The following is a 24601-nucleotide window of genomic DNA, read 5'->3' as shown; positions in this document are numbered from 1 at the left end:
TTTAGTGTATTGGTATTTCATGTTGTCAGATTTATTCCTATTATGCCCCACAGAAATAATAGCTCTTTGGGGGTCTCCAATAATTTTTAAGAGTACAAAAGTAGTATGAGTTTTCTTCTAAAATTGAGAACTTCTGAACTGGCCTACATTAACTTCTGTATTAAGCTAAAAATGAAGCCAAGAAGTATGGTTTTACCAGGGTGGCTATACACCTAGTGAAAACTCATGTTACTGTGAAAGATAGAACAGATATGCGGGGAAAGTTAGAAGTTAGCCACAAACACATCTAAAATCCCAGTAGAATAAGACTAGAAGTTACAAAAAATAATGAATAGTTAATTAACTTTGGTGAAGGCGTTTAAAATACTACTTGATTAATTATTGCTGATACTAGTATAAAATTAGGTAGTTTAAAAATGTAACAAGATTTTACTGGTTGTCTTTAACAAATCATTTGGTAGTATTGGGCTAGAAATAAAAAAATATTATCATTTACGTTACTACAGTTGTCCCACCCCCCCCCTTGTCCCCCTCCCTCCAGTCCTTCCCTTCTCAAAGCACTAATTAAAAAGAATATATACACCCCTATGTTCATAAAAGTGTTATTTACTGTAGCCAAGATTTAGAAACAGCCTAAGTGCCCATCAGTAGATGAGTGGATAAAAAAGCTGTGATACATTGACACAATGAATACTACTCAGCAGTAAAAAAGAAGGAATTCTTCCCTTTTGTGAAAGCATGGATGAACTTAGAGACTATTATGCCAAGTGAAATAAGCCAGGCAGTGAAAGACAAATTCCATATGATCTCATTTATAACTGGAATATAAGGAACAAAATAAGCTAACAAGCAAAATAGAATCAAGAGGCACAGAAACAAGGAACAGGAATTGCTGGGTCAAAAGGTAGTTCCATTTTTAATTTTGTAAGAAAACCATACTGTTTCCCAGAGTGGTCACACCAGTCTGCCTGCCATCAATAGCGCACTAGGGTTCCCTTTCCTCCACATCTTTGCTAGCACATGAGTTGTATGAGTTCTTTATATATTTTGGAGATTAAACCCTTGTCCAGTGTATTATTGGCAAATATGTCCTCCCATACAGTGGATTCCATTATCATTTTGCTGATGGTTTCTTTAGTTGTGCAGAAGTTTTTTAATTTGACGTAGTCCCATTTGTTTATTTTTTTCTTTGTTTCCCTTGCCCTAGGAGATTTATCGGCAAAAATATTGCTATATGAGATATCTGAAATTTTACTGCCTGTGTTTTCCTCTAGGATTTTTGTGGTATCATGAATTATATTTAAGTCTTTTATCCATTTTGAGTTTATTCTGGTGTATGGTGTAAGATGGTGGTCTAGTCTCATTTTTTTTGCATTTATCATTCCAGTTCTCCCAACAGTATTTATTGAAGAGATTATCTTTACTCCATTGTTTTCTCTTGCCTCTTTTGTCAAATATTAATTGACCATAAAGATGTGGGTTTATTTTGGGCTCTTTATTCTGTTCCATTGATCTGTGTGTCTGTTCTTAGGCCAGTACCAGACTGTTTTGATTACAGTGGCCTTGTAGTATGGTTCAATACCAGGTTTTTGATCCCTCCAACTTTTTTCTTTTTTCTCAAGATTGCTGATGTTATTCAGGGTCTTTTTTGGTTCCATATAAATTTTTGGAATATTTGTTCTAGATCTATGAAATATGCCAATTGTATTTCAATAAGAATTTCATTGGATCTATAGATTGCTTTGGATAGTATGGACATTTTAATGATGTTAATTCTTTCAATCCATGAACATGATATATGCTTCCACTTATTTGTATCTTCCTCAATTTCTTTCTTCAGTGTCCTATAGTTTTCTGAGTACAGGTCTTTTACCCCTTGGTTAAATTTATTCCTAGGTACTTTATTTTTGTTGCAATAGTAAATGATAGTTTTATTAGTTTCTTTTTCTAATAGTTCATTATTGGTGTATAAAATGCCATCAATTTCTGAATACAGCATTGACTTTGCCAAATTCATATATTAGGTAGAGAAGATTTTTGGTGGAGCCTATAGGGTTTTCTATGTACACTATCATGTTGTCTGCAGATAATGACAGTTTTACTTCCTCCTTTCCAATTTGGATACCTTATTTCTTCTTATCTGATTGCAGTAGCTAAAACTTCCAGTACTATGTGAATAAAAGTGGTGAAAACAGACCCCCTGTCTTGTTGGTAGTAGGTTTTCATACATGGCCTTTATTATATTGAGGTATGCGCCCTCTAGCCCCACTTTGCTGAGTGTTTTTTTTTTTTTTATCATAAATGGGTGCTAGATTTTATCAAATGTTTTTTCTGCATTTATTGATATGATCATATGATTTTTGTCTTTCACTTTAGTGTATCACATATATTTGTGAATATTGTACCATCTTTGCATCTCTGGAATAAATCCCAATTGATCATGGTGTATGATCTTTTTAATGTATTGCTGGATCTGGTTTGTTAATATTTTGTTGAGGATTTTAGCATCAATGTTCATCAGAGATACTGGCCTATGATTTTCTTTGTTGTGTCTTTATCTGGTTTTGGAATTAGGATAGGAGTGGCCTCGTAAAAAGAGTTTGGAAGTCTTCCTTCTTCTTGATTTTTTTGGAATAGTTTGATAAGGATAGGTGTTTGTTTTTTGAATGATTGGTAAATCCATGTGTGAAGCTATCCAGTCCAGGACTTTTGTTGTCTGGGAGTTTTTTGAGTACTGCTTCAATTTCATTAGTTACCAGTCTGTTCACGTGTTCTGCTTCTTCCTGATTCAGTCATGGGAGATTGTATGATTCTAGAAGTTTGTCTGTTTCTCCCAGGTTTTCCATTTTCTTGGCATATAGTTGTTCATAGTATTTTCATGTAATTTTTTGTATTTCTCAGGTATGTGCTGTCATTTCTCCTCTTTCATGTATGATTCATTGATTTGAGTGCAGTCTCTTTTTCTTGGTGAGTCTGGTTAAAGGTTCCTCAATTTTGTTTATGTTTTTAAAGAAACAGCTCCTGAATTCATCAATCTTTTGAATTGTATTTGTCTCTGTTTCATTTATTTCCACTCTGTCTTGATTATTTCCTTTCTTCTGCTTCCTTTGGGGTTTGTTTGTTGTTGTTTTTCTAGTTCTTGTAAGTGTAGGATTAGGTTGTTTATTTGATCTATGCCTAAAATGCTATAAACTTCCCCTTCAGGACTGCTTTTGCTGTGTCTCCTAAGTTTTGGCTTGTTGTGTGTTCATTTCCATTTGTTTCCAGATACTTTTTGATTTCTTCCTTGATCTTGTTGATGCTCATTCATTATTTAATAACATGCTATTTAGTCTCCATGTATTTGAATGATTTTGAGGTTTTTTTTTTTTTTTTTTGCTGAGGTTGATTTCTAGTTTCATGCCATTGTGATCCAAGAAAATGTTTGATATGATTTTCACTTTCTTGAATTTGTTAAGACTTATTTTGTGTCCTGTCATGTGGTCTATTTTTGAGAATGATCCATGTGCACTTCAGAAGAATGTGTATTCTGATGCTTTTGGATGCAATGTTCTGTAACTGTCAATTAAATTTATTTGATCCAGTGTGTCATTTATGGCCACTGTTTTCTGTTGACTTTTTGTCTGGAAGGTCTATCAAATGGTGACTGTGGTGTGTTAAAATCTCTTATAAAACTGCATTGCTGTTGATCTCTTCCTTAAAGTTGACCAAGATTTTCTTTATATATTTAGGTGCTCCTATATTGGTTATGTATATGTTTATAAGGGTTATATCCTCTTGTTGGATTATTCACTTTAGTATTATGTAGTGACCTTGTTTGTCTCTTTTTGTGGCCTTTTTTCTTTGAAGTCTATTTTGTTAGGTATAAGTATTGCTACTCTAGCTTTTTTTGCTTCCATTTGCATGGGATGTTTTTTTATTCCTTTACTTTCAGCCTGTTTAAATCTTTTGTTCTAAGGTGGGTCTCTTGTAGACAGCATATATATGGGTCATGTTTTCTTATCCATTCAACTACCCTATGTCTTTTGATTGGAACATTTAATCCATTTATATTTAAGGTTATGTTTGCCATTTTATTCCTTTATATCTATGATCTTCTCTGTATTACTGCTTCTTAAAACAGGGCCTTTAACATCTCTTGCAGTGCTGGTTTGGTGTTAATGAACTCTGTTAGCCTTTTTTTTTTCCTTCTGGGGAGCTCTTTGTTTTGCCTTTAATTTTAAATGATAGTCTTGCTCTATAGAGTAGTTTTGGTTGCAGATCCTTACTTTTCATTACTTTGAATATTTCATGCCAGTTCCTTCTGGTCTGAAGTGTTTCTGTTGGGAAATCAGCTGATAGTCTTATTGGAGTTCCCTTGTAGGTAACTGACTGTTTCTTTCTTGCTGCCTTTGAGATTCTCTCTTTGTCTTGAAACTTGACTATTTTAATTATGATGTGTCTTTTTGTGGGTCCCTTTGTGTTATTCTTTTAAAAAAATAATTTATTTGTTTATTTTTAGAGAGAGGGGAAAAGAGAAAAAGGGAAAGAGAAACATCACTGTGTGGTTGCCTCTCACTTGCGCCCGCCAACTGGGGACCTGATGTGCAACCTAGTAATGTGCCCTGACTGGGAATCAAACCAGCGACATTTGGCTCACAGGCCAATGCTCAATCCACTGAGAAATGGGGTGGTAGCTAGTGCGAGGAGCTCCTAGAGCATATTTGTGTGCCGATGGGTATGATCCAATTGGAAGGGAGAGAAGATGGTGAATAAGAGAAATATTAATTGATGGAACAAATACATTAAAAATGCAGGAAGGGCTGGGGTCAAGAGGAGGGATTGTTCTGAGTCTCAGTATACCAGCCAAAGAGAGCCCTTGAAGGTAAGTCAGAGTGTATCACCCTTGTGCTCATAAACTTCCCATTTCACTCAGTGTAAAAACATTGATCTTTATGGTGCCCTAATTTAAAGTAATATTCTTTTTAGCCTTACCAATAATTCTCGGATTGTTGGACTTCTGGCTCAGCTGGAGAAGATCAATACTGAATCTACAGAATCAGATACTGCCAGATATGTTACATCAAAAATTCTTCATCTGGCTCAAAGTCAAGGTAAGCTTTAATCTCTTGTTTTTGGTATGCTTTTTTAATTCTTTAAAAGTGGATGCTAAGAATGTTTAAACTTTTGATAGATGGTTTTCTGTAAAAATTGAACTTTCTTAAATAGACTCAAGAAGTAGAAAATGGGATAACTGTGAAGGAAATTAATCTTCAAAGTGTTGTTTCTAAAAATGGTTATAATTTTACTTATGTATGAATTCCTCCCCCTTGCCCCATCAGTTTTTCAGATGCATGATTCTAGTGCTGCTTGTTCTAGAATGTTGACAAAATATATCAGATAGCATAGCACATTGGTTATTCGTGTGGTTCCCACTTTGAAATGCAGGCTTTGTCATTCAATGGCTGGGTGACCTTAGGGAAGTTTTGAATCTCTAGGACTTAGTTGTACTATCTTTGAAATAGAGATAAGACATATGTGATTATTATAAGTTTTATATGAAAAGCATGTAAAAAGAATGTTAAAAATGTTCAATGAATGATATTGCTATTTTATGAAGCTAGTACTACTTACTGCATCGGTATCAAAATCTCAATAGAGTACAAGAGAAAAAAAAGTATTGACTTTGCATTTAGGAACATAAATGTGAAAAATCCCAAATAAAATATTAGTGAATTAAGTCTAATTATACATTAAGAGATAAATATAATTGCTAAATAGCATTTATTTCAGGAATATAAAATGGTTTAATACCAGGAAATATATCTCAATTGATGCTAAGAAATGGAATTTAAGATTCCAAAACATGTACTTGATTTAAAAAAAAGACAACAAACCTGAGCTTTTTTTTTTTTAAATAAGAGTAAGACAGCAACTCCCTTAATATTTAACAGTGATATTGAAGGCATTCTATTAAAATTAAGATCCAGACAGTTCACAGTTAATAATTTAATATATTTAATTTTTTGTTTTATTATTCTCAAGGTTCAGATCATTGAAGTAAGATGTTTAATAGGCATTTACTGTGTTCAAGAGCTCAGTAACTATTAATCCTTCTTTGTGGTCACAGATCTTTAATTTTTTTGATAATTTCCTCCTATGTAATAATGTCTCTAGAAGATAGTTGACAGTATTCCCAAACCCAGGTAAGGTCTCTAATAGATTGTATTTGTTTCTAGAAAAATCTAAAATACCTGCACTTTTGAATTCAGAAAGTCACTGTACTAGGTTCTATCTACCCTTTGAAAATATGCTTATCAACTAAGGCAGATGTGCAAGAATGTTGTATTAGTGCAAAGATAGATGTACCAAGTATATCCATTGTATTATCTTCAAAACAAAAAAAAAGAAACAAAATGTTCCCCAAACCTATAGGTAACACTGGGGTACACTGCTTCCACTACTGTAGACCCTTCCCATCATAGCCTGGAAGCTCCTACTTTAACATTACTGCTGAAAATGCCCCCAACCATGCCATTGCCAGAGACTACCCTTCTCTTCACCCTGCCAGCACCACTGGGGAGTCTAACCCCTGAATATTGCCTCCTGGGGTTGTGTAATACAATGATTGTTTATAGTACCCTGAATTAACCAGTCAACACAATATGAGTTAGTAGTGAAAGATTTTCCCATCTTACATTCATTTCTCATCCTTTACTGTCTTCTTTTGTGCAGTCTGTTGATTTTTAAGCTTATTTATTGATTTTAGAGAGAGATAGAGAAACATCGATTTGTTGTTCCACTTATTTATGCATTCATTATTTTTTTCTTGTACATGCCCTGACTGGGTATCTAACCCACAACCTTGGTGTATCAGACTGATGCTCCAACCAATTGAGCTTCTGGGCCAGGGCATTAATATTTTTTTAACTTAAAAAATATTTAGTTCTTTTCTTAGTTCCTGGAGGGATTACAGTATGCATTGTATTACAGTGAACTTTAGATTAATACTAACTTAATTCTGGTAAAACATTGAAACCTTCTTCTAATATAGTACTATTTCTTTTTCGTTTCTCTGTTATTATTGTCATATGTGTTATATTTATACATGTTAGAAACCCAATAATGGAATGTTATAATTATTGTTTACCCAATTTTATGCCTTGTAAAGAAGTTAGTGGGAGAAAAAGTGAAAAATTCATTTTTGAATGAAGGAAGAGAGAAGCTGAGATTTATGTCCTGGGGAACTATCTGCATTTTATATGTAGCTATAAGAGGGTCCTGTGAAAAAGATTAAGTACATTCACAATTATAATTTTTATGTCCTCCCGATGAATTTACCCTTTCATCATTATGGAATGTCCTTCTTTATCTGAGGTAATTTTTCTTTGTCTTGATGTTTATTTTTCCTGATAATATTATAGCCCCTCCAGCTTTCTTATGGTTGTTTGAATGCTATAGCTTTTCCCATTCTTTTTCTTTGAACCCGTGTGTATCTTTGAACATAAAGGGTGTCTTCTGTAGACAGCAGTTTGACAATCTCTGCCTTTTCATTTTAGCACTTACTTTGTTAATGTTTACTGTAACGTTGATTGGACTTAGGTTTGTACTTTTTTTGCTTTTATTCTTTGTTTCTGACTTGGGACCCTATAGATCCATTTATATTTACAACTTTTAGCTATAGTTTTCATATGTATCACATTTATATACATTTTAATTACTATAAGACTATTTTTGCTTTAGACAGTTATGTGTATTTTAAAGACATTAAGAAGAAAAAACATTTTTATATTTATTAGATATTTACCATTTCTGAAGCTTTTAATTATTTTCTAAAGATATGAGTTTGATCTGGTGTCATTTCCCTTTTGCCTATAGAATTTCCTTTGGCATTTCTAGTAGTGCATGTCTGCTCTGAAATATATTTTTTTCTTTTATTGAAAATGGATTTATTTACCTATTTCTTGAAGGCTATTTTTACTGGATGCAGAATTCTGGGTTGACAGTTTTTGTCTTTCAGCACTGTAAAGCACATTTAAAATAGTGCTTTCACTATTTGATGGTCTTCATAATTTTAAATGAGACATCTGCTATTTTTGAATCTTTGTTTTTCTGAAAGTAATGTATCATTTTTCTCTGGTTGACTTCAGGATTTTCTTTTAGCTTTGGTTCTGAAAAGTTTGACTGGGCGTAGTTTTCTTAATATTCATCCTGTTTGGACTTTGCTGAGCTTCTTGGATCTGTACACTTGTGTTTTCACCAAATTTGGGAAATTTTTGCTGTTCAATTTTCTTTTACTCACCCATTTTCTTTCTTTCTGAGGCTGTAATTATACATGAATTAGAATTTTGGAGATTGTTTCAGTGGTCTTTTGAGGCTCATATTTTAAATCTTAATGCTCTTATTCAGTCTTGATAATTTCTTTTTTTCTATCTTCATGTTCACTGCCTCTTTCCTCTGCATTCTTCCATTATGTCTCTCTGATTATTTCAGTTATTACATTTTTCTGTTCAAAAATGTGCATTTTTTTGATAAATGGTTTCTATATCCTGCTATGGTTTTCTGTCTTTTTGTTCATTGTAAGGTTATTTTTCTTATTGTCATTGATCATAATTATAACAGGTACTTTAAAATTCTTGTCTGTTAGATATAAAATTTTGAATATTGAAGGTGTTGAAGACAGCATGTAGTAGTATAAGAACTCAGAAGGATGCTATTAAAAATATGCCAAGAGAGGAAGCAGTAGTCAGCAGTGCTAAGTAACAGAGAGGTTAGTTAAAATAAAACCTTTTTGATTTGACTATTGATAACTAATTGATCATAATAAGAGTACTTTTAAGTGGTGGGATTAGAACAAGAGTGTATAATGTGATGTGAGTGGCAAATGATGTAATGACAGGGTATATATAGACTATTTGTTTAAGGAGCCTCACTGAGAAAGAAAGAAAAGAGAAGGAAATAGAGAGGAAGGCAATATAAAGTCAAGTTTGTTAAACATGCGGAAAATAATAAACAGTATGTCAGTAGAGGTTAAATCTATAGGTTCGTGAGTAGGTCGAAAGGATGGGAGTCAGAGCATAGCAGAAAGGACACTTCTTCCTTCTTACCCCAAACTGGAGAAAGAAATGCGAGACTATCTAGGATTTGATACCTAAGTGTATGGAGTTTGGTTATTATTTGTAGCATTTTATCTGTGGTAATTGATTGCTTTGTCTCAATTCATTGACGAAAATGTAGGTACTAGGAGTTCGGAACAGAGGTCTAGAGATTGAGGACTGGTACAAATTTTGAAATAAGTATGGGCTATTATGGAGACATATGAGTGTGGTGTTGGCTGTGAATTAAGTGAAAGGAGCAGTTTTGTGTTCCTAAATGACATTGGAAATGGTGAATTTTTGGTGCTAACAGTATTAATCTAGGAGAAGAAATTTTTGTGGCATTATTTTTACTGTGATACAGGAGACTGCACACTTTAGCATATACTTTTGTATAAGGGTTTGTGGTAGGAAGGTTAAGGAGTGGAGCTTGGAATCCAAGTTAGGACAACATCACTACTGTGATGAATTAGAAGTTTCAGTGAAGGTCACAGTGAGGTTTACATAAACTTTAGAAAGATAGAAGGAATAGGAAAGTTAGGAAGCTCTGGTCTGAAAGTGGGAGATTGAAAGTTAAAATATAGAGGTAGAGCAGTTTGAGGTCTGAGAATTAGGAGTTGGTAAGTTGGAGTGCAGGGGGAAGGATTTTGTTGTTACAAGGTCAAGAAACTATGGAAATAGGTGTTTGAATAAATCATCCGTATTGAAATGAAGGTCTGCCAAGAGAATGTGGAGTAGAATAGGAAACTGTGTAGCAACCAGTTTTTATTTAGTGTGAAGAGTAAACTAGATGATGGTGGATGTTATAAGAGGAATTAGAGGCTGCATTGTACTATCTTCAAAGGAGAAGAGTTTGTTTGTTTCCATGAAGGTGAAACTGTATTGGTTTTTTGGTAGTGCGGATCTCAATCTTTGGAATATCCTATATGATGGTAATATTGAAAAATGATTTGACTTGAATATTAAAGCAATGGTCTTATTTAAAATGGGATGCATTGTGGTAGATACTTAAACAATATTTTTTTATTTTACTGCACAATAATGTGAGATTGTTAGTTTAAAAAATAAATAGGAATCTAATATCCAGCATATTTGTATTGTAGGTAGTATTGAAAATTGTCATAAGAACATTATACTATGACCTCTCTGTAGTATATTAGTCCCTTTCTTTAATAACTTCTAATTTAGAGCAACTTAATTTTCAGATGGATATCTGACTAATGATTTTTAAAAGTTTGAACCAATTCTGAGATTTTGTGACTTGTATTGAACATTTCATGCTTTATATTTTTATGAAGTTGTACATATATAATTTGCATGTGTCAGACCTATACCACATATAACTCTTTGCTCATTCACAGGTGAAGTTGAACAGGATTTGCTTCAGTGTAATGTTCTGAAAGCCAAGTCTCACTTTCCCTCGTCTTATCAGGGCCTCAATGCTCATTGTTCTGCTCTTAAACTCCCTTGACTATCCCCATATGGAACACATTTAGTACTACCTGGCTCTTGAACTATTGTGTATATGTGCTGTATTGTGAATAAATTGTGGTGTCTTCTTAAAAATCTCAGAATGTGAAATGAATGGCATTGTTATCCTGTAGTGAAAGAATTTCTGACACTGATATTTAGATGTCAAAAAGTTGGAGAAGGGCATCAAATATCTTGTGCAACAGTCTTGCTAAAAGGATGATTACTGTGACTTTTTGAAGTGCATTAAATCAGAAAAGACTGTAAGCTTTGGGTTCAGAAACACCTTTGGGTCACCTGGTCTCTTACTTGCTTGATGACTTTGTGCAGGTTTTTTCTTTCTGAATTTAAATTTTTGATGTATGAAAAGAGTAATTTTTCTCCTAGTGAGTTAGAGTTAGTCATAAATGAGGTGTAGTGTGGTAACATAAACGCAATAGTAAATACTAGTTCCTTTCCTAAATATTGGCCTATGATATACCTTTCTTTTGTTAATCAAAGGAGAATTGTGGAGAAGCTCTAGTTTTGTTATTGTGTGATTCAGAATTTTGAAATAGTATTAATTCAGTCATACATTTAAAATGGTACTAGGTTTCTGTTTTTACCAGTTTGATGAAATGTTTTCTAGTTCATCGAAAGATTATAAAGAGGCCTGCCATTACACTCCTTCCTCAATGCCAGTTCTGGTACCTGCACCATGTTAGTGATTTTAAGATTTCAGATGGACAGACAGGGAGTCACCTAGTACCTAATAGAAGCTGTGATGAAGTGCAGGGAAGATTTCATGAACCTGATAGTCTCCAGAGAGTAGAATTAGCAACACCAGAGTGGGGAACACGTGAGAACCGATTTAGAGACTTGTTTATTCTACATTAGCTGTATAATAAAACTATATGTAATTTTATCTTATGTTTTAGAAGAAATTATTTTTTTTACCTTTTCAGAAAAAATAAGGAGAGAAATGACAGCCAAAGGTTCTACAGGAGTAGAAGTTCTACTCTCAACATTAGAGGTAAATCACTTATCGATTTTAATTATGTAACTATTAATATCGACCAGTACTGTAGAAAAGAATATAAATGAAATATAAAATTTTTGTCCTAGAGGTAAAGCCAATGAGTGGAAGTTTGTTTTATGTTTTAAATTAACATTTGGGATGGTGATATAAACTTTCTAATATATATTAGGTAAACCTTTAAGTATGTTACCCTATGATTATCATGATAAACATATTTTAAAAAATCTTTACAAGCTGTTCTAATTGGTAATAGAAAATAAAGCATGAGCTGGAGTTAAGTCTTTAGCTTAAAATAAATAATTGGTATTGGAAATTCTCATTTGTTTTATTATGTCAGCTGGTATATATTTTTGATTTAATGTACATATATTGGTTGAATATGCTATATTATATTTATAATAATTAAACTGTGCCAATATAAAAGTACTGAGTGGATCAGCAGGATATATTCAATCATTATTTTATATTTTATTCAGTGCAGTATTAAGAACAGGGGGTAAGTACTGTTATACAACTTAAATTTACACGATATTATATATCAAAATATATCTCAGTAGTACCGTAGTCCCTCTATGTCGCGGTTCACTTATCGCGGCCTCACTGTATCACGGGATTTTAAATAATATTATATTTAATTATTTATCACTGATTTTTCACTATATCGCGGGATTTTGCAGTACTGTATATGTATGTTGTTAAAGTTACGTAGGTTTAAGAGTGTAGAATATGTTTAAGAACATAAGTAGTGTTTATAAAAGTGTGGAAATGGTTAAGAAGGGAGTGGGAAAGGTTAATAAGGGACTGGGAATGGTTTACAAGTATGTGGGAAGGGTTTATAAAGCCTTAAAATATATATAAATACTAAAATAAATGTAAGGTTCCTACTTCGCAGATTTTCACCTATCGTGGGGGGATCTAGAATGTAATACCCACGATAAATGAGGGAATACTGTACTAGAAAAAAAGAACAGGGAGTGAATTCGTGTTAGGAGTGAGTTACTTCCTGTCAAAAATGACATAAAGCCATTATTCTAAATTGATCTGTTGATTTAAAGTAATCTCAGTAAAAATACTAACAGTTTTGTTTCTATAGTTCAGTGAGAAAATAAGAATAGAAAGGATACTTCTGAAAAAGAAGAGAAATGAGAAAGGACTAGCCTCACCAAATATCAGAAACCATTATAAAACTTCAGTAATTCAGATAGTTTAGAAATTATGTGTAATTGATAGACATCAGTATAATACAATAAAAATATCCAAAGCTAAATTAAAATGCTTATGGGAATGTAGTACTAATTGATAGAAAGTAGCATTTCAGATCAATGAGGGATAGAATGATTACTTAATAAGTGGAGATGGTACAAACTGGTAGCCATGCAGAAAAGCATAATGTTGGATCCTTACAACCTACACCAAAATAAATTCCATGTCAAACAAATATTTAAGAATGGAAAATAAAATAATAATACTAGAAGAAGTAATGAGAGGAATTTTTAAATAATTTGACAATAGGAAAGGCTTTTCTAAGTAAAACACAAGAACTGTAAAAGAAAAGATTGAAAAATTGAACTACATTAACAAAAGTGCATGGGGAAAAACACCATAGACATTTGGCAAACTGTGGAAAAATAATTCAGCTTGTATAGTTAAAAATTTATTTATTTATTCAGCATTTTTTTGTTCAAAGGTGTTTATTGCATCTCAGAGGGCGTACGTGCACTGGGATTTTTACTGAAATACAATTCTCACCTGAGGACATACCATTGATTCTAGAGAGAGGAGAAGGGAGGGAGAGAGAAAGGAAGAGAAACATAGATGTGAGAATCACACCCTCTCATACACCCACCGACCGGGGACCATACAAACCCAAAACCCACACGTGTGCCTGACCAGGAATAGAACCCATGACCTTTCTGTTTATGGGATGATTCTCCAACCAACTGAACCACACCAACCAGGGCCAACTTGTATAATTTCTTTAATTTATAAAGAACCTCCACGAATTAGTAAGGGAAAAACTCAACCCCATATAAAAATATTTAAAGGTTATGAACAGACAGTTCCCAGAAAAAGAAACACAAAATGCACTTAAGATTGAGCATCACTTTTTTTCCCGTTTGCTCGTGTCACAGATTCCTGAGTTCAACAGAGGAGGGAAGTGGCAGGTTATACATGGGAGACTTGTCTGGATAAGGCCTAGATATAGCAATGCAACTTCCATTCAGCCTGAACTCAGTCACACAGCTCAAACCTAATTATTGGTTTGGCCAAAAAGTCAATTTAGTTTTTTCCATAAAATAAAAGACACATTTTTCATTTTCACCAATAATTTTATTGATTTGGATATTTTGAGTATGTCAGCTATGTCCTGCGCGGTATAACGTTGATTGTTCTCAATGTCTCAGTTTGATTGCTGTCAGTTTCAACTGGTCTACTTTGACCATGGAACATCGTCCAGTGAGAAATCTCCAGCATGAAACTTCAAAAGTCACTTTGGACATGTTTGATCAGTCACAGTCACAGCACCTTCTCCATATACTGCGCAAATCTTTTTTTGTGATTCAGTTATGTTTTTACCTTTCTTGAAATAATAAAGCATAATATGCCAAAAATATTGCATATTTTCTTCCCTCTATAATCAAATGGCTACACAAAAATTCACCTATTTTGATATTTTAATAATGCATGCTGATAAGACAGCTGTCACAATACAGTGTAACAAAATTGTTACACTTACGGAAAAACCCACATGAACTTTTTGGCCAACTGAATACAAAAGGGCTGAAAATTGTGGTTTGGCTGTGTACCTAGGAAGCAAATAAAATCAGTTTGCTGAACACAGAGCAATATTGCCTCCACAATCACTGTTCTCGCTTAAAAAAATTTTTTTAAAGCATATTTTATTGATTATGCTATTACAGTTGTCCCCAATTTTTTTCCCCTTTGCTCCCCTCTGCCCAGTACCTCCCTCCCCTCCAGCAGTTCCCCCCTGTTAGTTCATGTCCATGGGTCATGTATATAAGTTCTTTGGCTTCACCCCTTCCTATATTATTATTAACTTCCCCCTGTCTATTTTGTACCTGCCAATAATGCTTCTTAATCCCTGTACCTTTTCCCCCATTCTCCCCCTCCCACCTTCCCTACTGATAACCCTTCATATGATCTCCATACCTATGATTCTGTTCCTGTTCTAGTTGTTTGCTTAGTTTATTTTTGCTTTTTAGATTTGTTTGTTGATAGTTATGTGCTTGTTGTCATTTTACTGTTCATAGTTTTGATCTTTTTCTTAAGTGTGTTCCTTTAACATTTCATATAATAGGGCTTGGTGATGATGAACTCCTTCAGCTTTACCTTGTCTGAGAAGCACTTTATCTGCCCTTCCATTTTAAATGATAGCTTTGCTGGATAGAGCAATCTTGGTTGTAGGTCCTTGCTTTTCATCACATTGAATAGTTCTTGCCAGTCCCTTCTTGCCTGCAAAGTTTCTTTTGAGAAATCAACTGATAGTCTTATGGGAACTCCTTTGTAGGTAACTCTCTTTTTTTCTCTTGTTGCTTTTAAGATTCTCTCTTTATCGTTAACCTTTTGTATTTTAATTATGATTTATTTGTCTTGATGTGGTCCTCTTTGGGTCTAGCTTTTTTGGGACTCTCTGTGCTTCCTAGACTTGTATGTTTATTTCCTTTGTCAATTTTTTTTTTCAAATATGAACTGTTCATTAACTTTTAAAAAAATAATTTATTTGTTTGTTTTATTTTTTTATTTTTAGAGAGGGGAAAGGAGAGAGGGAGAGAAACATCACTGTGTGGTTGCCTCTCACTCGTGCCCCCAACTGAGGACCTGATGTGCAACCTAGTAATGTGCCCTGACTGGGAATCAAACCAGCGACATTTGGCTCACAGGCCGATGCTCAATCCACTAAGCCACAGCAGCCAGGGCTTTCTTTGTTAATTTTTTAAAGTGTTATTTTTCCATTACCTTCTCTTTAATAAACATATGTCTCTCTCATTCCAAATTTCTCCAATGAGTCAGTGCTCCAGTTAATATCTCCAATGCTAAGACAAGGGTCTCTGGTTATGTACAGTCCTCCATCTGATCTGGATGGAGCTTTTTGGTTCCATCAGTCTGTCAGCTAAAATGCTGAAACAGAGACAACACTCATTTCCTTTTGGAAAGAGGAAGAGTGAGAGTCCCATGCCAGTTACAGATGCACAGCAATTCTGAATTTCATCTGTATGATACTTTAAAATTCTCTATTCTGGGAGTAAGGCAGTTCCTTGAATAGGCTATGCTTCTGTTCTCTGTGTTTTTTTTTTTTTTTTCCATTCAACCATTGCCTTTAATAAGAGAAATATGACAAAGTAGAATGTTCAAACTTTTTTCTTTTTCTTTTAAAATAAGATTGGTTGTCTAGATTTTGGGAAGTAGTTACTCCTCTACATTGCTGGTAGTAATATCTATCAAAATACTCATTCTTTGACCCAGAAGTTTCAGTAATTTATCCCACATAAAGCTTAATTAATCCCATGTAAATACATGTAGTTTTTTTTGCAATATTTTAATAACGAAATATTTAAAAAATCTCATTTGTTGCATAAACAGTGGTTACATAAACAATGGCTTAGCCATGTAATGAAATATTTTCTGTAGTACTTAAAAAGAATGAAGGAACTGTTCATTGATATGAAAAATATCAAAGTATGAAACCATCTGTATAGGGCAATATCATTTGGAGAAATATATCTGTATATATGCAATCTATTTACAATGTGTGGATTTCCTTTATGTGTACATATTATCTTTAGGTAGATACATAGGACCGATAATGCAGTTGCCTTCTGAGAAGGGAGCTAGGTAACTGGGTATTCACCATATATACACTGTATCGCCTTTTATATTTTGATTCATTTATTTGTATTGTCTATTTGGGAGAAAATGATGAACTCAAATGACAAATTTATCTTGTAATAATGTTGATACTAAGAAAATAATATCTCAGATTTTTGCCAAAATTCTTAAGGACAAGAAGAAAAGATTGAAGTGATAAGGGAGAATAGTAGAAACCTGAAACATTTGTTCTTAGAGAAATTGGAAAGGTCATCTGTAAAATATAGATAATTCCCAATAGGAAGGAAAAAGTTTTGTAATTACAAATTTACAATGGTTTAATAGAACAAATAAACTATTTATTTCAGAACACGAAAGATCTTCAAACTACACTTAATATCTTAAGCATTCTTGTTGAGCTGGTGTCAGCTGGTAAGTTTCTTTTTTTGTTGTTTTTTGGTCTCAATTTCTATTTGTGAATTGTGATCAACAATGTGTCATGCGTACTTTATGAGGACTTCTCTGATACCTGAAAGAGGCTATTCTGAGTATAGGAATTTGGAAGCCGATTATGCCATACTCCGTTGTTGCTTTGTTGGTATCTTCCAGTGACCCTCCAGCCACCCCTGAGGCCTTGAACATAGAGTTTTGGCATTTCTTGTATTTGCTCTCTACTATTTTCTAACTAAAATAAATGAAGTAGAACACAATTTGATTTTATGGTGTTTGTTTGATTTCAGAAGTCTTTATTTCTTGAATGCTAATGAGTTGTGATATCTGATATGCTATGGGAAAACTTGCAGTTTCAACAGATTAAAATAAATTTTTTTTAGGTGGAGGTCGAAGAGCTAGTTTCGTAGTCGCCAAGGGTGGTTCACAATTATTGTTACAGTTACTTATGAACGCCAGCAAAGAATCGCCCCCGAATGAGGAGTTAATGGTACAGATTCATTCTGTTCTTGCAAAGATTGGACCGAAAGGTAAGGGTTTCACTTGCATGATTATCAAATCTATCTTTGTGACATGGGTTCTGTGGGCCTTGAAACTGGTAAATTTTTAAATCTAAAATGCTAGGCTTTTTTTGGCCTTAGTTATGGACTGCTTTCTAAAGTCAATTAGTGATCTGCAAGAATTGAGGGTCCTAAATTCATGAGGAATTCCATTGCATGTAGTGGAAAAAAGAAGAAAAATAGGTCAAAATCACACAGGTGTGTCTTGGTGCCTTTTGTGTGCCTGCATGCATATGTGTGTAAAGGATATGCATCATACGGATGTCACTGAGGCTAGAAGGACGTATACATGGGAATGCTTTGATGAGCATGGAGGTAAGATGTGTTTGCTTTTCATTAACAGCCGTATTTGTACTTCATGGCCTCAATGCCCCAAAAGCCCATAATCTAGTTAAGACTAAAAGATATAAAAAAAAATTATAAGACTGTTTATTACAGTAGTAAGGCATGCAAAATATTAAAAAATAAAAATTGAGAAAACACAGAATAGGAAACAAAGGAAGAAGCTGATTTAGATTAGGTTAACAGAAAAGGAATCCTTTGAATAGAAGCTAATTTCAGCTGGTAGTTGTCTATAGTTCCCTGAACTCTTCGAATAGTGACTTCTAAAGAGTTAAATAAGCCAGGCAAAGAAAGCAAAATACCATATGATATCACCTAATACAGGAAACTAAAGAGCAACACAAACAAACGAACTAAATAGGCAAAGACTAGAATAGTAGTCGGTAGGGGGCAGTGGGGAGGGAGAGAAGGGGGATAAGTAAGGGAAGGGTCTAGTCAAGGAACGTGTATGAATGACTCATGGACATGGACAACGGGGAGGGATATGATTGTGGGAGAAGGGATGGGCTGGGAGGGGCGAGCAATGGGGGAAAAATGGGACAACTGTAATTGAAAAACCAAAAAATAAAATTAAAAAAAATAATAATTAAAAAAAAATAAAAAAAATAAATGAAAAAAATAAAGAGTTCTGCTATTGCGCTGTGGCATACGTATGAGTTTTAAACTTTGAAGGATTTGGTTAAGTGCTTATTCTAAAAAGTATGTATGCATGTGTATATAGCTTGTGTATTTATATTGTATGTATATTGTATGTATTATAGAAATATTTAAATATTACTTTTAATAAGTGTTGTTTTAAATAAAGCATCCTTGAAGATAACTTTAATTTTAAAGATATCTTAGGAGGCTTTAAGACTTATTAAACATATTCAGTTTATTCAAGAAATATGTTGTTAGCTGTTTATTTTTCTTTAACTCATATTTGAGATTTAAGGGCTTCTGAGATTTTCACTGAAAATGATAAATAAGAGAAAATCTTATTTATTGGTGAATATTATTACATCATACTTTCTTCTCTATTTACAACAAGATTATCTTTTTCTTTTCATAAGTTAAATTAAGACATGGATATATTTAATTTATATTTGTATTTCTTTAATATCCCTTTTAAGTTGTAGCTCATTTATTTTCTTTTAAACTTTTCAATCTGTGCTATTTCTATGATTATTTGTCCTAGTTTTTCATTTTTGTCATTTAAGGACATTATGCAGTAATTTCTTGAGTGAATTTCATATTTTTTTTTCTTGTGAGATGAGAGTAATTTTCCTGCAGGAATATTTAGTACTTTTTGACTTAAAATTTCCGTTGTTGATAAAATAACTCTGCTTGCTAGTCCTGCTTATTTTTTTGGTTTAAAATCTTAATATTCTTAAATTCCTGTGATCCAGATTGCTTTTTACTCTTTTAATCACTCTGTGAGAATAAAAAACAAGACCTTTAATTCTCTTCTTTTCAAAGTTAAAAATTTAGATCCTTAGGAAATTTATTTGATAATATTTGCTAGATTATTTTTTATATAAGCTGTTTATTTTTAAAAATTAAGTCTTAAAAGAATTCTGGTAATATTAAGTAAATAATGTTGGTAATGGACATGTAGATTCTTAACCATGTGGTAGTTTTTTTTTTGAATATGTTGAAGTAGACAGACTCATACATGTTGTGGATCCGTTAAGTTCTTCCTTTCATGACAGTCTGTTCTGTTCTTCCAGCCTATATCCCTTGTTCTTATTCCCTCACCTGCCTCTGAGTACTTTCTTTGAAGCCACGTTTCAAAAGTATAAGGAGTATTTTTAAAGTCATATAAGGAAATGATTATAATTTTAGATATTTCAGGTCAGTTTTACATTTGATAATAGGAATTCATGATATAAGATTTTAAAATCTCATTGCTTTATGACTTCTTCATTTCATCCAAAGTTATATATGGGTAAATTATGTGTTTTTTTTTTTTTTAAACAGACAAAAAATTTGGAGTGAAAGCTAGAATTAATGGAACTCTAAATATAACCCTGAATTTGGTCAAACAGAATCTGCAGAATCATCGCTTGGTTTTGCCTTGTCTTCAGCTTTTACGAGTATATTCTGCAAACTGTGAGTATTTAGTTAACTCAGTGTTTTGAAATTACACAAAATGAATATTTAACCCCATAAATCTCAAAAATTTGTGGACAAGGTAAGAGAATGTTTAATATGGCTTTTTGTAATGCCTAACCCCAGTACCACAAAACTGATGTGTGGGGTAAGAAGGTAAATTGACAAAATCTTGAGAATTGTCATTAAGCCTGTTGTGAGGGGGAGAGTAGGCAGGCAGCTTGTGGGAAACATTTGGAAGAATGTGAGGGTGTTGGCAGCTTGAAAAACTACTGTGCCTGGTTGGATTTTTCACAGATGAGAGGAAAGCTGAGGAGGAAGGCATGTGGTTGCATGGTCACCTGGAGCTAATTATGTTCAGCAATTAATAGGGAAGTAGTGGAACAGCAAATAAATAGTGCAGGAGTCCCTGAGGAGGCTGGAAAGAAGAGGAATTAACCAAGAGCAAGCGTCAGATGAAGTGCCTCCTAATGACACACACACACACACACACGCACACACACATTCTCTCTCTCTCTCTCTCTCTCTCTCTCTGTCTCTGTCTCACTCACATTAGTTCCTAAACCCATAAGGTGTGGGTTTTCTTTCTATTCCCTGACTATGGAATTGGGGTGGTTAACAAAACACCTGAAATTGAAATTGTAGAGTACACATTATTGTAGAATATCACTGCAAAAATAATCAAAGAGGTAGGTATGTATGTACCTATATATGTGTGTGTATATTTATATGAATGTGTGTGCGTGTATCTATATCTATACCTTGACAAAATGGCTACAGGTGTACTTAGAGGAAAATAGCTTTGAATACTTAAATAATTAACTCATATAATTTAAAAAGTATAAGGAAATGAATGAATTGGGTATCTAACCAAAGAAGTTAGGAACAGAGCAATAAACAGAGAGAAAGAAAGGAAAAGAAATAGTAAAGGAAAAAAACCTTAGGAAATAAAAACAACTGAATTAAAAAAACAATTGGATTAAAAATAAAACAGAATAACCACTGAATGCCCTAATTAAGGAAAAAGGAAGACAGCACAGACAAAATTAGAAGGAAATTAAAATCACTGTACAAAACTTTAGAGGCTACATTTTGGTGGCATTTTATTGAATTAACCACTAGAAGGCTAATAAGTGGTTTTTCTATAAATTTTTATATTTGTTTAGAGCTGCAATGTTTGGCACAATTTTCTGATTAGATAATTGCACTTTCTGGTGTGAAACTTTTTCTGTACTAAAACTGTTTAATTAAGGTCCCTATTACCTGTCACCCAGCACACTGCCTCCTAATATCATTCTCAAATCTATCTTCCCTAGAGTGCTGTGAAATCTGATCTGCAATTAAAATGCAGATCTAATTTTAAAACATCCATAATTCCATACATTGTCAAAGTGGATGTTTTATCCATTTATTACAGTGTTGGTATTACTTTACACACAATGCCTTTGATCTATTATTTTCCAATAAATGTTTGTTTCTTTTGGGCAATTCCCTAAAGTCGAAAGAATGAACAGCTTTTAGGGTCCTTTATAACTTGCTTACCTTTTTTTTCCAACTCATCTTCCCACTGGTATACCTTCGGTACTGTGTTCGTTGACTACTGTTCTGTTATGCATGTTCATGTCTCCAGAGATATTCCAGAGCCACATCCGCCTCTTACTGCAACCCCTATCCTGGCTACCTCCTCCTCGTTTGTAAAGACTGAGCCCAGGCAGCAATTTTTCCAAAAATGCCTTCTGTTTCACTGTGGGTTAGGGACTCCTCACTGTTGTAGCCTCAATAGCCTACATCGTAACCTATTTAAAAAGTAATTTAGTATTTATTTGTTTCTGTTTCTGTCATTCTCTAAACTGTTCTCTGAGGGCAGGCACTGTTTATTTTTGTCTCTCAGTTCCCATGACCTGGTATTTAATAGCATTCTCTACATTTATTGAAGAAACAAATGAAGCAACTTATTAAAAGTATTTTTTTAGTAGTAACATTTTATTGTTTTATATGACTTCTTTCAGAATACCCTGCAACTTCCCATGAAAATAAAACAAAAATATATTTTAAAGTGATTGGCTTATATGGACCTTATGAGGGCCCTGAGTTATATATATTAAACAATTAGTATATGTTTTTGATGTATCACCAGGTACACACATTGCTGCTTATCGAGATTTTTAAATTATTAAAAAATCTTTTTCTCCCCCTTTTAGCTGTGAATTCAGTATTCTTAGGGAAAAATGGAGTTGTGGAACTGATGTTTAAAATCATCGGGCCATTTAGTAAGAAGAATTCGGGTCTTATGAAGTGAGTAAATGTTTTGAGTGTCCACAGAGATATCCTTTGTTATTCTGGGTCTCCTCATCGTGATCTGTCCAGCAAACAGTAGTTATATTGTACCTGGGGTCCTTTCTTAGTTCTTAAATAGTGATTTTATTATGATAATGATTTTCTTTAGTGTAAAGTTTAATTTTCAAAAGTATATAAAAGAAAACTTTAAATTCATTGAATATAGTGTTATGGAAATTTAGACTTTGAACATTCCTAGATACTATAAGAGGAAAAAAGATCATTGATGGAGTATCATTCATTCAGAAACATTTATTGAGTGCCTACTATATTCCCTACCAATCTTGCAATCTTTAATGACTACTTCCTTCACTTTCATAATTATCTGAATATATTTTTAATTTATACATTTCTTTTTGGCTAAAATAATGTCATTCTTTTTTCTTATTTTGAAAACATTTGTAAGTCTTTCAACCTCAGAAAATAAAAACATTTTCCAGTTTCTTGGTTATATTTAGTATTTTCTTAAGTCATATTGGAGGTTATCCTTTAAAAAAAATTTTATGTGGAATTTTTCAAGTATACATAAGAGTTCACATTATAGTAAACTAATTAATTACCTTGAATAATTATATTAATTACTTATTATATGTAATTATCAACATCTTGTCATTTTTCTTTCATTTATTTCCTTCCATGCTTTTCTTTACTTATGTTGGAGAATTTTTAAGCAAATCCTAAATGTCAGTCATATATCTATATCTGTACCTATATCTATATCTATCTCAATTTCTGTAAGCAAATCTCAAATATTTTCTAATTCTTCCCCTAAGTACTTTAGTATATATCCACTAAATAGGGACTTAAAAAATGACTACTGTACTATAAACATACTCAGTAAAATTATTAATTCCTTAATGTAATCTAAAATCCAGTCTGTGTCCAGTTTTCTCCAAGTGTCTCAAACTGCCCTTTCACAGTTTGTTTGAATTGGGATTCAAACGAGGTTCACACATTATTCCTAATTGTATTTAGGAAATTTCCAAACCTACATGAAAATAAAAAGCATTAAATAATTAAACCCGATATACCTATCATTCAATTTCAACAATAACCCACATTCTTGCCATTTTTATTTTATCTTTCCCTTTCCTATTCCCCCCCTTTTTTTCTGGGGTATTTTAAAACAAATGCCCATTACATTTCTTCTGTTAAGTTTTGTATGTGATTACTATCAGACACAGAGCTTTTTACTTTTGGTGGTGCCATAATATCAATTCTTTTCCCAATAATATAATAATTCCTTAATACCATCTAGTATTTTCTGATTATCTAAAAAAATATTTTTTTTGCAATGGCTTGTTCAAGTCAGGATTCAAATAAAGTCTATACATTCTATTTGATTACTATGTCTTACAGTCTTTTAAAATCAATAACAGTCCCCCTATTTTTTTGGTTCTGTTTTATTTGTTGAAGGACCTGGGTGCTGTCTTGTAGAATGTCCCAACAATTTGGATTAAGATGACTGCATCCTGGGGTCATTTAAACATGTAGGTATATCCCTCAAATTTTCTGTAGACTGATAGAGCTAGAGGCTTGATTAGATTTGAGTTCTTTTTATTCTGGTGCTAGATACTCTGTTTCGCATCACTTAAGATCCTTGAGCTCATGTGATCCATCCACCTTTCACCTAATTTTTTAGCAATATTTCATGACATTGCCTAGATAATGTTTTCTTTAGGGGTTAGAAAACAGTGACTTTTCTAATTTTCTGTTTTCCAAATTGTTAGCTCTGATTCTTCTGTAAGGAAGAACATGTCCACGTTGTTTGGTTCAGTTCTATAAACAAGGTTCGGAACATTTTCAGTCTTTTTACCGTTTCTTTAAAAAGGTTAAGTATTTTAGCTTGTATCCTTTGAAAATGGGAACTTATTTGTACATATAATTATTTATTAAATATTATTTGGTGGGATGACAACATATTTTTGCAAAAATCATATTTAGTCCTAGAGCAGCTGATGAAATGTAACAAGATAAAGAAAATGATTGTATCACACTCAGTAAAACATACAGAATTAGTTAGTATAGTGAATGGGCTCTGGAGGCAGGCAAAGTGGGTTTGCCTGTTAGCTCTGTTACTTACTGGCTCCATGATAGGAAGTAAGTAACGTAACTTATTATGGCCCAGTTTCCTGGCTGTAAAATGGTAATATAAGCACCTACATCGTAAGGTTGTTGTCAGGATTTAATGAGATGATTCCTGTAATTAGCACAATACTTATATTAATGCAATGCAATTAATTTAGGTAGGTAATGTAGTAATGTGCATGTGAATGAATCCTAGTTAATACTAAAATATGTTCTTTATTTTTAATTTATATACCATTTCCTCCCTTGATCTTAAAAGTACTCTATAATTTGTCTTTTATATAATGGCTCTAATATAGAATGTCCCTAGTACAAACATTTTAGAAGTATCTTTACAGTTTACA

General features: G+C 33.1%; 1 protein-coding gene across 3 annotated transcripts in view; it reads left to right on the top strand.

Annotated features, from left to right (window-relative positions):
- AGTPBP1 (ATP/GTP binding carboxypeptidase 1) overlaps nt 1-24601 on the top strand; it is a 121622-nt gene that overhangs the window by 22146 nt on the left and 74875 nt on the right. For all 3 annotated transcript variants that reach the window (XM_090274236.1, XM_090274235.1, XM_090274237.1), the window contains exons 3-8: nt 4969-5093; nt 11489-11556; nt 16758-16821; nt 17223-17369; nt 19701-19832; nt 22034-22127. In XM_090274236.1, the coding sequence (XP_090130362.1) occupies nt 4969-5093; nt 11489-11556; nt 16758-16821; nt 17223-17369; nt 19701-19832; nt 22034-22127 (630 nt within the window). The remainder of the gene's footprint in view (nt 1-4968; nt 5094-11488; nt 11557-16757; nt 16822-17222; nt 17370-19700; nt 19833-22033; nt 22128-24601) is intronic.

The sequence above is a fragment of the Furipterus horrens genome, unplaced genomic scaffold (assembly GCF_987537825.1).
Source record: "Furipterus horrens unplaced genomic scaffold, mFurHor1.1.pri manual_scaffold_4, whole genome shotgun sequence".
Classification (NCBI taxonomy): Eukaryota; Metazoa; Chordata; class Mammalia; order Chiroptera; family Furipteridae; genus Furipterus; species Furipterus horrens.
This window is presented reverse-complemented; position numbering and strand designations above follow the sequence as displayed.